The 15,243-nt window shown below is 48.1% G+C and overlaps 1 protein-coding gene across 2 annotated transcripts in view; it reads left to right on the top strand.

The window, feature by feature from the left end:
- The window catches only part of csmd3b (CUB and Sushi multiple domains 3b), a 2,718,576-nt gene that overhangs the window by 1,914,774 nt on the left and 788,559 nt on the right, over positions 1-15,243 (top strand). For both annotated transcript variants that reach the window (XM_072467431.1, XM_072467430.1), the window contains one exon: positions 7,051-7,154. In XM_072467431.1, the coding sequence (XP_072323532.1) occupies positions 7,051-7,154 (104 nt within the window). The remainder of the gene's footprint in view (positions 1-7,050; positions 7,155-15,243) is intronic.

Raw genomic sequence — 15,243 nt, forward strand, 5'->3', positions numbered from 1 at the left:
AGGGACCGCTTCAGGTGAGAGTCCAGGCCCCAGCACAAGGGAACGAGAGTAGCGGAGAAGGGAGAGCAAGTGAGAGGAGTGCAGGATATGATGGGGGAAGAGCGGGCCGAAAACCGCAGAGGCCGGGTAAGGGAGAAGCGAGACAGTAACTACCGAGACGGGGGACACCGCACCAGCTGGAAAGCTAGCGCCGGGGACATGCAGCAAAGCAGGGCCGCAGCGCGCCCCCAGCAGAGGGGAAAGTGCCAGCAGGGGGGGGGTGAGGGAACACTCAACAGAGGCGGGAGAGCAAATGGGGATAGGAACAGGGGAGAGAAGGACAAAGGATGGGTATACAGGAGAGGGGGAAAAAATGGGGGGAAAGGGGGGGACCGGGTGGGGGGGAACACAGGGAGGGAGGGACCAGGGGGACGACGACACTGGGAAGGAGGGACAAACGAGGCTAGAAAAGGAATAGCAATAGGGCTATAAAGTGCCACAACCAAGGGCTCGTAACAAGGAATCGCTGCAAGCATCCACCCAGTTCGGTGTCTGGGCGAAGGGAGACCCCAGAGTGCAGGGGCCTACCCGCGTGGTGGACACACAGTGGGCGGCCATGGCGCAGGGACCCGACCGCATGAAGAGAGCAGTGACGGCGGCCATTCTGGACGGCCCTCTAACAAAGGGAAACCCCGAAGGGCAGGGGCACGTCCACCAGGTAAGCATGGTTAATCCCAAAGGAGCGAGGGGACCGAAGCCCCCCACCAGGATAGTCACCTGGCACGTTAGAGGACTCAACGGCCCAGTGAAGAGATCCAGAGCCCTCACCCACCTAAGAAATATGAAGGTTGACATAGACTTCCTCCAAGAGACACACCTGAGAGAGCAGGACGGACTGCGGGTAATAAAAGGCTGGGTGGGACAAACCTACCATTGCTGCAATGGGACGAGAGCTGGGGGGGGGCAATACTGATCAGCAAGAGGACGAGGATGAGGGCGACAAAGGCGGTTACGGACCCAGGGGGACGGTACGTCATGGTCAGCGGGGCCCTGGATGGGGCACCGGTAGTACTAGTTAACATGTATGCGCCCAACTGGGACGACACGAGCTTCATCAAGAAGACCATGGCAGAAATCCCCGACATAGCGACGCACTGCCTAATCATGGGGGGCGGACTTCAACTGTGTACAGGACCCAACGACTGACAGATCAAACATCAAAACGGGGAAAACCTCAAGCATGGCAAGGGAACTCAGTCACTTTATGGAACAGATGGGAGCGGTGGACCCCTGGAGGTTCACCCACTCAGGGGAGAAGGAGTTCTCCTTCTTCTCCCCAGTACACAAGGTGCACACCAGAATTGACTTCTTTGTGGTGGGGAAAACGGTGCTTCCGGGGATAGACAATGTGGAATACTCTGCAATTGTGATATCAGACCACGCTCCACACAACATGGACATGAGGCTGGAGATGGGCAGGGCCCAACGCCACACATGGATGTTGGACATTGCCGTGCTAGCTGACAAGGCCTTCAACGAAAAGATATCGCGGGCCATAGCAGAGTACACCGAGAACAACAAGAATGGGGAGATCTCACCCGCCACGTTCTGGGAAGCGCTAAAGGCCGTACGAAGAGGGGAAATCATCACTTTCAAAGCGTGAAGAGATAGGGAGGAAAGGGCGGCTAGGCAGCAGCTGGTCGACTCCATCCTGGAGGTAGATCGTAAATACTCCGAGGCCCCGACCGTAGAGCTCCTGGCAGAGAGGAAATAGCTACAAAGGAACTTTGATCTGCTCTCCACCAGGAAAGCAGTGTACCAACTCAGCCAGGCACGTGGGATCCTATACGAACATGGAGACAAAGCCAGCCGCCTGTTGGCACACCAGCTGAGAAAGCAGGCAGCCACCAGAGAAATTGCACAAATCAGGGATACCAGAGGCACATTAGAAACAGAATCAGAAAAGTTCAGCAAAACCTTCAAGGCCTTCTACCAAGGGCTGTACACCTCAGAGCCCCCAATGGGGGGGGAGACTGGGATGAAAAGGTTCCTTGATGGACTGGACATACCAGTCGTGATGAAGGGCAGAAAACAGGGCCTGGAAGCACCACTAGCACTGGGAGAGATCATGGACAGCATTAGCTCCATGCAGGCTGGGAAGGCGCCGGGACCAGATGGGTTCCCGGCGGACTTCTATAAAACATTTGCGACAGCACTGGCCCTGCACCTGCGGGAGATGTTCACAGACTCGCTAGCGAGGGGCACACTGCCGCCTACGCTAGCACAGGCCTCAATCTCGCTGATACCTAAGAAAGACAAAGACCCAACGGAATGTGGGTCATACAGACCCATCTCACTGCTGAATGCAGATGCCAAAATACTGGCTCAATCCTAGCCAAAAGGCTAGAAGACTGCGTACCAGAGGTGGTCGTAGAGGACCAGACGGGCTTTGTCAAAGGTAGACCGCTTACCTCGAACATCAGGCGCCTGCTGAATGTGATAATGACCCCCTCCGGGGAGAGAATACCAGAGATGATCGTCTCCCTAGACGCAGAAAAGGCCTTCGACTGAGTCAAATGGAAATACGGTTTGGGCTTGGAACAAGGTTCACCGCCTGGGTAAAGCTCCTATACAATGCTCCCATGAAGAGCGTATGGACCAACAACACCAACTCCCAATACTTCCAGCTGCACAGGGGCATCAGACAAGGATGCCCACTGTCCCTGCTGCTGTTCGCTCTCACGATCGAGCCACTAGCAATTGCGCTCAGAGCAGCAAAAAGCTGGAGGGGGTTCTGAAGGGGCGGCAGAGAGCACAGAGTCTCACTCTATGCAGATGACCTGCTCCTCTACATTTCGGATCCACAGAGCATCATGGACGGAATCATCGCGCTCCTGAAAGAGTTTGGCGCCTTCTCGAGCTACAAACTCAGCATGAGCAAAAGCGAGATCTTCCCGGTACACCGACAAGTGGGGGGGGGGGGGCAGCACTAACGGGACTGCCGTTTAAACAAGCCCGACACAAATTCCGCTACCTGGGGATCCAAATAGCCCATGACTTGAAAGGGATCCAGAAATGGAACCTCACCAGTCTGACAGAGGAAGTAATAAAGGACCTGCAAAGATATAGCACATTCCCACTCTCCCTTGCGGGGAGAGTACAAACAATCAAAATGAACGTACTGCCCAGGCACCTCTTCCTACTTAGATCCATTCCGATCTACATCCCCAAGGCCTTTTTCAATGCACTAGACAAACTAATCATGGCGTTCGTATTTGGGGGGGGGGGGGGGGAGAGGAGAGAGGCTAGGATCCCAAAGAAGGTCCTTCAAAAAACAAAACCCACAACCGCCACAACAGACATTACTGGAAGAGTTACTGGACGCAAACATACTAGATAAAGGAAACTGTAGCGACATGTATGACCGACTGGTAGAAAGGGCTGACACCGTACTGGACGCAACAAGAAAGAAATGGGAGGAGGACCTGGGGTTTGAAATAAGTTGGGAACTCTGGAGCGAAGCACTGCATAGGGTCAACTCCACCTCCAGATGCGCAAGGCTCAGCCTGACACAACTAAAAGTGGTACATAGAGCCCACTTAACAAGAACCCGTATGAGTAGGTTCTTCCCGGAGGTGGAAGATAGATGTGAACGGTGCCAAGGAGGCCCGGCCAACCATGCCCACATGTTCTGGTCTTGCCCCAGACTTGTGGGGTAGTGGACAGCATTCTTTGAGGCAATGTCCAAAGTGGTGGAGATGAGGGTGGAGCCATGCCCGAAAGTGGCGGTCTTCAGGGTCTCAGACCAGCCAAACCAATTCCTGGGGAGGAGGGCGGACGCCCTTGTCTTTGCCTCCCTGATCGCCCGCTGGAGAATCCTGTTCGGCTGGCGGTCAGCAGCACCACCCAAAGCTGCAGACTGGCAGTCCAACCTTTCAGAATCTCTCCAAATGGAGAAAATCAAATTCGCCATCCGAGGGTCAGACGACGGCTTCCACAGAACGTGGGAGCCATTCACCCAATTGTTCCTGGACCTGTTTGTGGCCAACAAACAAGCAGAAGAATAGCCAGGTAGCCAAGAATCAGGGGAAAGTAGCCAAAGCATGAGACAGGCCGGAGAGACACTGACAGTCAGGGACCTATATGCGGATGGCAGGGTGGCAGCACTGGACGAACTGACAGAGAAATTCCAGCTAGCCAGAAATTCCAGCTAGCTGGGGAGTGGGGGGGGGGGGGGGGGGGGACAGCTAAACCTAAGAGGAAAGAAAGGTGAATCAAAGGAGGGGGGGGAGGGAGCAGAAGCAGGGGGGAGGGGGGGAAGAAGGAAGAGATAGGGAACAATAGAGGAGAACCAGGAAGGTGGTGGGGAGGCAGGGAAATGATAGCCAGAAGGAGGGCACCGGAAACGATAACAAACTCGGCATCTACAGGAACAGAGAACAAGGAGAATACAGGCGAAAGCCGGGAGGGACGGCTGAAGCGGAGGTGAGAGCGAGACGACAACGGCAGCGAAATCCGTCCGGGAGAAGCACACACACAAACAGTTGCCTACTTATGTGTTGTAAATAATTTTGCCAATTGTACAGAGGTGCTGCTGTTGAGCTGGTGCATAATACCTTACATTATTTTATTTTTTATTTATTTTTTATTATTACTTTTTTTTTTGGTATGTTTGTGTGCGCCTTCTCTTCTATATCTTATTCTGTGTACATAATGGTAAATATACTTTGTTCAAAGACCCAATAAAAAACATTTATTTAAAAAAAATTGATGTTTAAGAAACATTTTGATAAAGCTAATAAAAATATTTACATTAAAAAAAGAAAGTGGTATCAGCATTTGATCAGGATTTGGTTTCGATCCTGCTTAATTCCATCTGATGGAGAAATATGAAGAAATCAGGCTAAACTTTACTTTGCTTCCCTCCATTCATTTTGGGTGACATCACATCTTTGTGCCTGTTTGCAGCCAAAACCAATTATTGCAAACTGTGCAACAGCCTCCTATGATGCACTGAAGTACCTGCATAATTTGAACGTCTTAATTAAGTGAGGCTTTTTGGCATCTCACACCCGGAGTAGTTTCTCAAATAATCTCAATGCTTTCACAAGCTTTTGACAAGTCAAATGTTAAATTCTTCCAGTTTGATGTTCCACAGCGATGGAATGGATGACCTCTTGCTAAATGATTTGTGGGAGTGTGAAAGAAAACCGTCTGACATCTCGGGTGAATTTCTCCCCCAACGGCGCGATGTCCGCCGACTGGCGCCAAAAACGGCGCCAATCAGACGGGCATCGCGCCGGCCCAAAGGTGCTGATTGCTCCGCATCTTTGGGGGCCGAGCCCCAATATTGAGGGGCTAGGCCGACGCCGGAGGGATTTCCGCCCCGCCAGCTGGCGGAAATGGCGTTTGTTGCCCCGCCAGTTGGCGGAAATGGCGTTTGGTGCCCCGCCAGCTGGCACGGAAATGCGGCGCATGCCCGGGAGCATCAGCGGCCGCCGACAGTTTCCCGTGCATGCGCAGTGGGGAGAGTCTCTTCCGCCTCCGCCATGGTGGAGGCCGTGGCGGAGGCGGAAGGGAAAGAGTGCCCCCACGGCACAGGCCCGCCCGCGGATCGGTGGGCCCCGATCGCGGGCCAGGCCACCGTGGGGGCACCCCCGGGGTCAGATCTCCCCGCGTCCCCCGCAGGACCCCGGAGCCCGCCCACGCCGCCTGGTCCCGCCGGTAAATACCAGCTTTGATTTACGCCGGCGGGACAGGCAATTTCTGGGCGGGACTTCGGCCCATGCGGGCCGGAGAATTGAGCGGGGGGTCCCGCCAACCGGCGCGGCCCGATTCCCGCCCCCACCCAATCTCCAGTAAGGAGACTTCGGCGGGGGTGGGATTCACGGCGGCCAACGGCCATTCTCTGACCCGGCGGGGGGTCGGAGAATGACGCCCCTCGTTCCTACATCTTTTTCGGAGGAATATAACTTACATCATTTATCAGTTACACATGCCAAGCACAAACATTTGCAACAGAAATGATGTTTGAAGAAACGTGGGACCGATGCTATGTTAACAAAATCAGATCCCAACCTGGAACATGTTGATCAAAGTAGAATTCAGAGTGTTTGCAAACTGTTTGAATTCCATTCCAATAGTTTTCCTATCTTTAAAACCTGGCTGGCAATTCCTTTGCTTATAGATTGTCATATGGTGTTTTGATGCCTTTCCTCTTTGATTGCACATTTCAATGTTTAATGACTACAGCATAGGTTGAAATTGAGCTGCCACAATACATAGAATCTAGGAACAGTTTGATAGTCTATTTAAAAAAAAATAAAAAATTAAGAATACCTAATTATTTTTTTTCCATTTAAGGAGCAATTTAGAGTGGCCAATCCACCTAACCTGCTGATCTTTAGGTTGTGGGGGTGAAACCCACGAAGACTCGGGGAGAATGTGCAAACGCCACTCGGACAGTGGCCCAGGGTCGGGATCGAACCTGGGTCCTCAGTGCCGTAGGCAGCGGTGCTAACCACTGCGCCACCTTGCCGCCCCAGTTTGATAGTCGATAAAGAGTTTATATGAGTCATTATATTTGATGCTATTTGCAGTATTGCCAATGCATTTGTGCAACCAGATGTGTCGGTACATTGGGAAGGGGGAACCTTCTTACTGTTAAAAATATAATTTACACTATATTGGCATTTTCACTGCAACAATAAGTTATCAATATCATGCAAATGCTTTTTTTAATCTGACAGCTGTAAACAATGAAAAGGTGTTGCATCCTTAGAACCTTGCTCATTTTCATTCAATTGTAATTTATGATTGAGTGCACACCTAATCCTACCTGTTTTATCATTTTAAATATAACAATTTTTAAAAATGGCAGGAACATTATGATTTGTTTGTCTACACAAAATGTATCATGAGTGGAACTGTGCTTGAATTGAACAAAAACAAAATGACAAGTGATAATCTTTGGCTATGAACCAAACATAGTCAATACAAATGACACACCTGGTGCTTTTTGGAATTTCTCTGCTCAATGCTCTGTTGTTGTCTTATCTGTTCTAACAACAGGTGATCCAGATTGATTTTGAAGAATTTGACTTGGAGATAGGCTATGACACTCTCACAATCGGCGATGGAGGAGAAGTTGGTGACCCTATCACTGTGCTGCATGTGTAAGTGCATTATTGATCATCTCTTCAGTTACAGAGTCATCTGTGTTAAACAACAGTTTTAGATTGTTATTCTCATGAGGATGCTGTTGAAACCAATAAACACATTGATTTTTATTTTCTTAAATACAACCTTTTTAATGGTAAATGCAAGGAGGTACCCCATGTCCAAATTTACAACTTGAAGAAAATTAAATCTGACCAAAAATATGGGTCTGATAAAGTAAATGAATATTATATAAAAATGCTTCATCTGAAAGGAAAAAAAGATGGGTTAAGGTTTTGGGTTGGAGTCTTGTCAGAATTGAAAGGGAAGGTAGGGAGACCCTTTACAGGACTGACTAAAAGAAAAGTGGTCAGTACAACAAGTAAAGTTATGATGTACTGTTTGATTGGCTTTATTTTTCATAGTTGCTGTGAAAGTTTGGACAGCTCTTTCAACCACACTGTATAATATAGGGTGGTAGGGTGCTGTCTTTCCATGCTGAATTCCATTGGACTTAACAAAGAGTTGAAACTCTTTGGCTGTTAAGGCAGTACCATTGCCTGAGACAATCGCCTTGGGCAGGCTGTGAATGCAAAGATTTGGTGCAGCTTGTCTACAGTGGCAGCAGCAGTGGTCGAACGCATACGCTGAACATCCAGTCATTTCGAATGGGCATCTACCTCAATCAAAGACATCGTACCCAAAAAGGGATCTGCAAAGTCGGCATGGAGTTTCATCCATGGGTGCCCCAGCTATTCCCAAGGGTGCAAACCTGTTGCAGGCAGAGGTTTAGGTTGAGACTGACGCTGCTTGCATTGATTGGCCATACTTTTGATGTCCTTGTTGATCCCTGGCCACCAAAAGTAATTCTTGGCCAGCATCTTCATCTTCGACTGATCAGAATGACTGCTGTGCAATTCTTGGAGGACAGGCTGCCACCTTGGCAGAGAAATCTGTTCTGATTTCTCAAAATATCAGGAATGAAAACCACCTTTTTAACTCTTGACAACACAGGGTCTCTGTTGGTCCATGTCTTCATAGGGGGGGGGATGAAATCGGTAGAGTACCAAGAAAATTTAGAGCCAGGATGATCTCCTGTGGAGTGGGAGGCTCAGATATTGTTTGTGACAGTGGAAGCCTTCTCAAAACATCCACATTTGATATCTGGGTTCCCGATCTGTGCTGAAAGGTGCATATGAATAGGCAGCCAAGAGCAGTGTCCATCTCTGCACTCAGGCCAAAGCTATTGGTGGGACAGGTTTATAAATGACATGTGGTCCGAGATGAAGTGCCGGCCATAAATATACTGATGGAATTTTTTACACCATTACTGACGGCCAGACTTTCTTTGTTGATCTGGGAGTATTTCCTCTCAGCATCCAACAGTGTTCTGACTGTGAAGGAGACACGTCTTTCCACACCATCTTCTATTTTGTGTGGGTACTGCACCGATGCCATAAAATGATGCATTGCACGTGGCTACGAAGGGTTTATCTGGGTTGAAATGGACCAGCAAAGCCAATGAATGTTGGGTCTGTCTGACCTGATCAAAAGACCTCCTCTGGGAATCTTCCCACTTTCAACGTTGGTGCTTCTTCGTCAACAGTTTATGCAGGGCTGCCACAATGGTAGACATGTTGAGTAAAAAGCGGCCGTAATAACTGACCATCCTAAAACGGACTTCAATTCCGAAGTGTTCCCTGGTTCCAATGCTCCTTTTGTGCCTCTATCTCATCTTCAAGTGGGTGCAATTCCTTTGTATCAACTCTGAAACCTTATATGTGATCTCATCAACAACATCGCTACTTCCTATGGAAGCTAAAGAAATTCGGCATGTCTGCATCGACTCTCACAAACTTCTACAGATGTGCCATAGGGTGCATCCTATCCAGCTGCATCACAGCCTGGTATGGCAACTGCTCGGCGCAAGATCGCAAGAAACTGCAGTGTACACACAAGCTTGCCATCCTCCCATTGATTCTGCCTACACCTCCCGCTGCCTCAGGAAGGCAGACAGCATTGTCAGAGCCCCCTCACACCCAGGCTTTGCCCTCTTCCAGACCCTTCCATCAGGCAGAAGATACAGAAGTCTGAAGACCCGCACATCCAGACATAGGAACAGCTTCTTCACCACAGCTACTAGACTCCTCAACGACTCCCCCTCGGACTGATCTGTTCCCTGTAAGAACACTATTCACGGCACCCTATGCTGCTCTTGTTTGGCCCTTGTTCCGCACTGCAACCAATCTCCATTTGTTAATGTACCATTGTCAATGTATTCTGTCGATTATTCTTTTGTCTACTATGTACGTACTGTGTACACTCCCTTGCCCGCAGGAAAATACTTTTCATTGTACATGTGGCAATAAATATCAATCAATCAATCTTCTCTCGCTCTCGTAAATACCAACTTCCTTAAACCTCTTGGACTTTTTCCAAATTTACACTGTGTTCCTTTGGTGTTTCCCCCATCACTAGATATCATCCAAATACATGATAACCTTCAGAATTCCCTGCAAAAGGCTCTCCATTGTGCGCTGAAATATAGCACAGGTCGATGAAATACCAAAAGGCAATCTTGTATATTGGAACAAGCATTTATGCTAACAAACTTTCTTGACACCTCTTCAAGCTCAAGCTACTGGTAGACATGGCTTAAATCCAATTTGATATATTTGAGACCTTCTGACAAATTGGGATATAATTTTTTTTATCCTGGAGATAGGATATGTATTTACTTTGGCAGGGCTGTTCACCATCATCTACAGTGGGTAGCACTGTTGCTTCACAGCGCCAGGATCCCAGGTTCAATTCCCGGCTTGGGTCACTATCTGTGGGCAGTCTGCACATTCTCCCTGTGTCTGCTTGGGTTTCCTCCGGGTGCTCCGGTTTCCTCCCACAAGTCCCAAAAGACGTGCTTGTTAGGTGAATTGGACATTCTGAATTCTCCCTCTGTGCTTTGAACTAAGCGGTCTGACTTCAACACTGGGGTGATCGATGCTGTCCATTCTGAAAATAGTGCTGGAGTATTAACCCCCAGGTCTTTCAGACGCTTCAACGCCACCTCCATGTTTTGGTGTAGAGCATAAGGCATTGTCTGGCATGAAAAATGTTGGTGGTGTTGCTTCAGGCTCTACATAAATCTTTGCTTTCACTCTCTCTGCAACAACCTTGTGGTATTTCTGTGGAAGCTCCTGTGAAACACCACCAGTGATGCTGAATATTTCTAACTAATGCAATGCGTTTCCGCAGCCAATTCTGCCCCATGAAGTTTGCCTTTTTTCCCTTCACAATGCTTAAAGGCAGCTGGAATGATACTGGTATGGATACCGTCCCCAATATCTTCAGTGCCTCTCCAGTATAGGTGGCTAAGGTGGGTGATGTACTGCTGAGAGTTACAGGCTCAGCCCTCCCTGCAGATACCTTTTTTAAAGAATATTTTTATTCAAGATATTTTCATCATTTTTGCCACACAAAGAAAACAACAAAACCATCCCAACAATATAAAACTTAAAACATAGACTTATAAATGAAAAGCGGAAAAGCAAACAAGACCCCTCTCCGAGGCAAGTGATGAGGCAATGCTTAACCACAACAGTGCTTTATTTAACTGAGGAGAACTACATACATGGAACAATACAACTTCTACACGAGCCTTATTCACATGACTCGCAGGCTAACTCTGACCAAACGCCAACTGCCAGATCCGTGCCTAAACACCTGATAGTTCACGTCCTTTGTCCAAATGGGCTCAGGGCCTGTCACTTGGCCTGCAAAGTATCACCCCTTAAAGGGGCCACACATAACCATAAACATGTGTTTTGAAAACCAAAAAGCTTTTGGACTTGAAGAAAAAATCTAGTTGTCAGTGAAATAACGAGAACAATTCACTGAAAACACAATGAGAAACAAAGGCATGAAACTGCTTGGTAAATTGAAACTAACCCCAAATGAAACACTTCTCTGAAAGACTGGATGTAAGATTTCCTACTCCACTGCCAGACACCCTGGAATCGTTTAGGAAACGATTCCAAAAGTTTGTATCCATTTGTTTGCTTTGTTAGCATGTATATTCACACATACTGGAACGTGATTAGAAAAACTGATTGAAAGAAAAAATACTGCTATCAAGGGAAATCAATAGAAATACATTAATTATCAGGGTGCTTCCATGCATTAGCAAAATACAAGATTGAGTGTGAACGAGCTGACAAAGGTTATTTTAAACTTTGCTGCCTGGGCAGTGAATTGGAGGAGTGGATCACCTACACACTCTAGAAAATGCCAGATTTATGGCACTGGCTATTACTGAGCACTGCAAAAGTCCGACATTCTGTAGGATCTGTGAAATTGAAAATAGCCCTCTTTCACCACCCTGGGAAGTGTGCAATCAATTCCTGCCCCACATGCCGTGGAGTCACAACACAAGTGAATTAATCAATAACTCTTAATAAAATTTCCAAACTCTTTGGCTGCCCAATATTTACAGTCACCAGGTTTGTAAGTTGAAACATAATTACTGTTTATTTATAACAAAATTAATGGTGAAATATGCAGCAGGTTCTGTTGGTTAAATATTAATAAGTATATATAACAAACACATGGGGGGAAGGGAAAAAGAAATGTAAATGAATGAGAATAAAGTCTTTGCTTCAGATGATGGGTCCTTGCAGCAGGCACAAGGCACGCTGGTTAAACCTCTAGTTTACAGCCTGTGACAATCTTCGTTGTAGTTTAGAAATGTATTACTCACAGCATTTCCTGAAGATGACCCTTGGTTTCATATCAGATTCTGCTTCTGTGGTTTATTTCCAGGCCCCTCTCTGTTTAGCACAGTGGGCTAAACAGCTGGCTTGTAATGCAGAACAAGGCCAGCAGCGCGGGTTCAATTCCCGTACTGGCTTACCCGAACAGGTGCTGGAAGGTGGCGACGAGGGGCTTTTCACAGTAACTTCATTGAAGCCTACTTGTGACAATAAGCGATTATTATTATTATTATTATTATTATTATTATTATTATTCCTTGAGATACTTTATCTCATATCAAACTTTGCCTTCACTCGTAGCTTGACCTCAAGCTTTTCCAGTTCCAAATGAGTGGCATTTAGTGGAGAGAGATGGCTAGTTTCTTGAGCGTGCCTGTCAGAAGATCACCACAGATGGGACGGGGGCCATGTAAAGGTTCATTGACCTCAAGCGGGAATTTCCAGTTTCCATATGGGCGCAGCTGAAGAATCCCACCCATTGAGTCTTCACAGTAGTTGTATTGAGAGAGTTTATCTGAATCTTTTGCAAGAGGAATAGTTGGAATCCTCACCCAGACTGCCAAATCAAAAGTGAAACTAAAATGGAACCCTGTGACTTTGAGAAACATTCCAGTGGGATTAGATCCAATCAGACCTGTTACTGGGCAGAGCACAGCCTTTTGGGCCCATTCATGGGCTACCAGCCACATCAATCAATTCGGGCCATCACTGGTCAGTCCAAAACATCACAGCCTTCTGGATCTTCCTGTTTGAACTAATGGTTCAGGCTGTTTTGCCTGAAAGTCACAGGTCCATTAAACAATCATGGATCAAAAATGTAACAGCAAAAATCAAAGAAAGGGAAAATGTGGGAATAAACAGGGGATTAACAAGAACAAACAGAATAGACCCTTACACAGCAAATCTTCAAAATGACACCACATATGCACAGCAGAAGAAAGAGGGCACCCAAGTGACAATGTCCAATTGAGATGAAAGTTTGGAGGAAAAGACATTCAGATTGTGTTTCCTTCCCTCCAGTCAAGCGTGGGTTGTGCATCTCTTATTTTCCACTGGCTTTCTGAGAAAAGGATTCAACATGTCTAATTATTTTCTGAACTTGTCATCTCTGGCTACATCCTGTTTCTGAGAAACCTTAGTACCACAAGACTGGGCTGCTGTTGGTGATACAGCAGCCCAGACTCCAGAAAATGGAAGTTGATCAGGTTCCTACTATATGTGGCACAGGCCACTAAATGTAACTTGCGTGTATGTGGGCGAGTGTGGGCCAGGCATGTATGTTAAGCATGCAGAGGACAGATCATGATGCCACTCAATCTTGCGCTGATTTGATTCTCAGATTGACAATTTGGACCTCTGAGGTTCTGTTGGTACTCTCCCTTAAACATTTTCTTTACATGTGTACAGCTGCACACTATCTCGTCTCCTCACTTCTGCCACTAGCTCTGCTAAAGGGACATTCTGGCGAGGTGCTCTTGATTTTCTTTTCCTGTCACAGAGTTTGTGAAAGTACTGTGTGTTCTCGTGGGGGAGTTCTGAAAAGTTGTTGGAGTCCAAAACAACCAGAATTTTCCATCATGTTCAGTGGCGTTTGAAGGTCCGTCAGCCTAAAGTTTACTATCACTCATGGGGTCTGCAGTTGCAGTGTTTCATGAACTGCAGTGCAACAGGGAAATGGAACACAGAGCGCAGAGTGAGGAGGAGGGTTGATGATAGGAGGCTGTACCCCTGGGATTATTCTCCAGGGTCTCTAGCCTCTGGTTGAATTCAAAATGGTCTGACTTCCACTTGTGACCATGGAGTGATTGGTCACACAAAGGGCTGTTCATGTTCAAAGTTACAGAAAAGGGCTCTTTTTACCCAGATCCAGGTGGAAATTTGATGAAAAGGCGTAGATGAATGTTAGAGGAGTAGTTTACCCCTGGAATGGTATGTCTTCTGATCGCCGGACCCGGCAGAAAACTGAGAGGTTTGGCTGGAAAGTTGAAACAGTCTTGTGCTTCACAGACAGTCTCTTCCAGCATGCAGGCGGGGGAGGGGCAAGCTGTAAGGCCCCAGATACAGGAACTGATGACTTTTATCAAGAAGGAATTCCAGAAACAGAGGAAAGAAATGCATGAGGATCATGCAAAGGCCATTGCAGAAGCTGTGGCACCCCTGAAGAGTACTTTGGAGCAGATGGAGAGGTGTTTGGAGGTGCAGGGGTCACAGATTTGGGAGATTGAAGGAGTGATCTCGGACCACAGTGATCGTGTGGTGGCTCTGGAGGCGGAGGTGGGGCTCCTAGGAGACCTTTGTAAAACGCTGAGGGCAAAGGTGGAGGAGCCTCGAGAAGGCAGCACCTGCGAATAGTGGGCCTGCCTGAGGGAGTGGAAGGTGTGAGTGCCACAAGGTACGTCTCGAGGATGCTGGCGGGACTGGTGGCAGAAGGGGTGCTAGATAAGGCACCTGAAGTGGACCAAGTGCATAGGTCTCTGAGGCAAAAGTCGAGAGCTGGGGAGCCGCCGCGGACGGTAATCGTGAGACTCCATAAAATTGTGGAGAAAGAGAAAATTCTACGGTGGGCCAGGGAGAAGCGTAGCTGCGACTGGGAGGGAAATAACGTCCGGATTTATCAGGACATCGGAGCCGAGTTGGCAAAACGGCGGGCAGGTTTCAACAAGGCCAAGGCGGTGCTGTACTGGCGGCAGATCAGGTTTTGGGAGCTCTACCCGGCGAAATTATGGATGACGTTCGGATGCCGGGAGTATTATTTCGAGATCCCAGAAGCGGCCGAAGACTTCATTAAGGAGACAATGCTTGGGAACCAGGATGCTGGCACTATGTAATGGTCGGGAGCATGTTTGAAGTGGGTGTAGGGATTGGGGGATTTTCGCCTTTTTTTTGTGGGGTGGTGGGGGGGGGGGGTGGGGGGGGGGGTTGGCGGCGGTTCTGTTCAATGTTGAGATTGTAAGGCATTGTAGGGGTGAAAAGTTTATGTGGGGATGAGTGTTCCCATCCCCCCTCCTGTTTTATGAGACTGTTTGTGTTTAACATTTGTTTGTTTGCTTTTGGAGAAGGCTACCAGCAGGAGGCCTTCATTCAGCTAAGGAGTGGTGGGGGAGAGGGAGGGGGGAGGTCATTAGGATGTGCCTTTGGGCAGGGGCAGCCGCGCTAGCAGGTTATGCTGGTGAATGGAAGTGAGGTGGTGGGGGAGAAGGCCAAGAGGGGTGGCCAGGGTAGGGTACGAATGGCAAGGGAGCTGGTGGGGTTTATGGAGAGGATGGGTATGGTGGATCCATGGTGCTTTCAGAACCCAGGGGGAAGGGAGTATTCCTTCTTTTCACACGTCTATTGAGGA

Source organism: Scyliorhinus torazame, chromosome 11, assembly GCF_047496885.1.
Source record: "Scyliorhinus torazame isolate Kashiwa2021f chromosome 11, sScyTor2.1, whole genome shotgun sequence".
In the NCBI taxonomy this organism is placed as follows: Eukaryota; Metazoa; Chordata; class Chondrichthyes; order Carcharhiniformes; family Scyliorhinidae; genus Scyliorhinus; species Scyliorhinus torazame.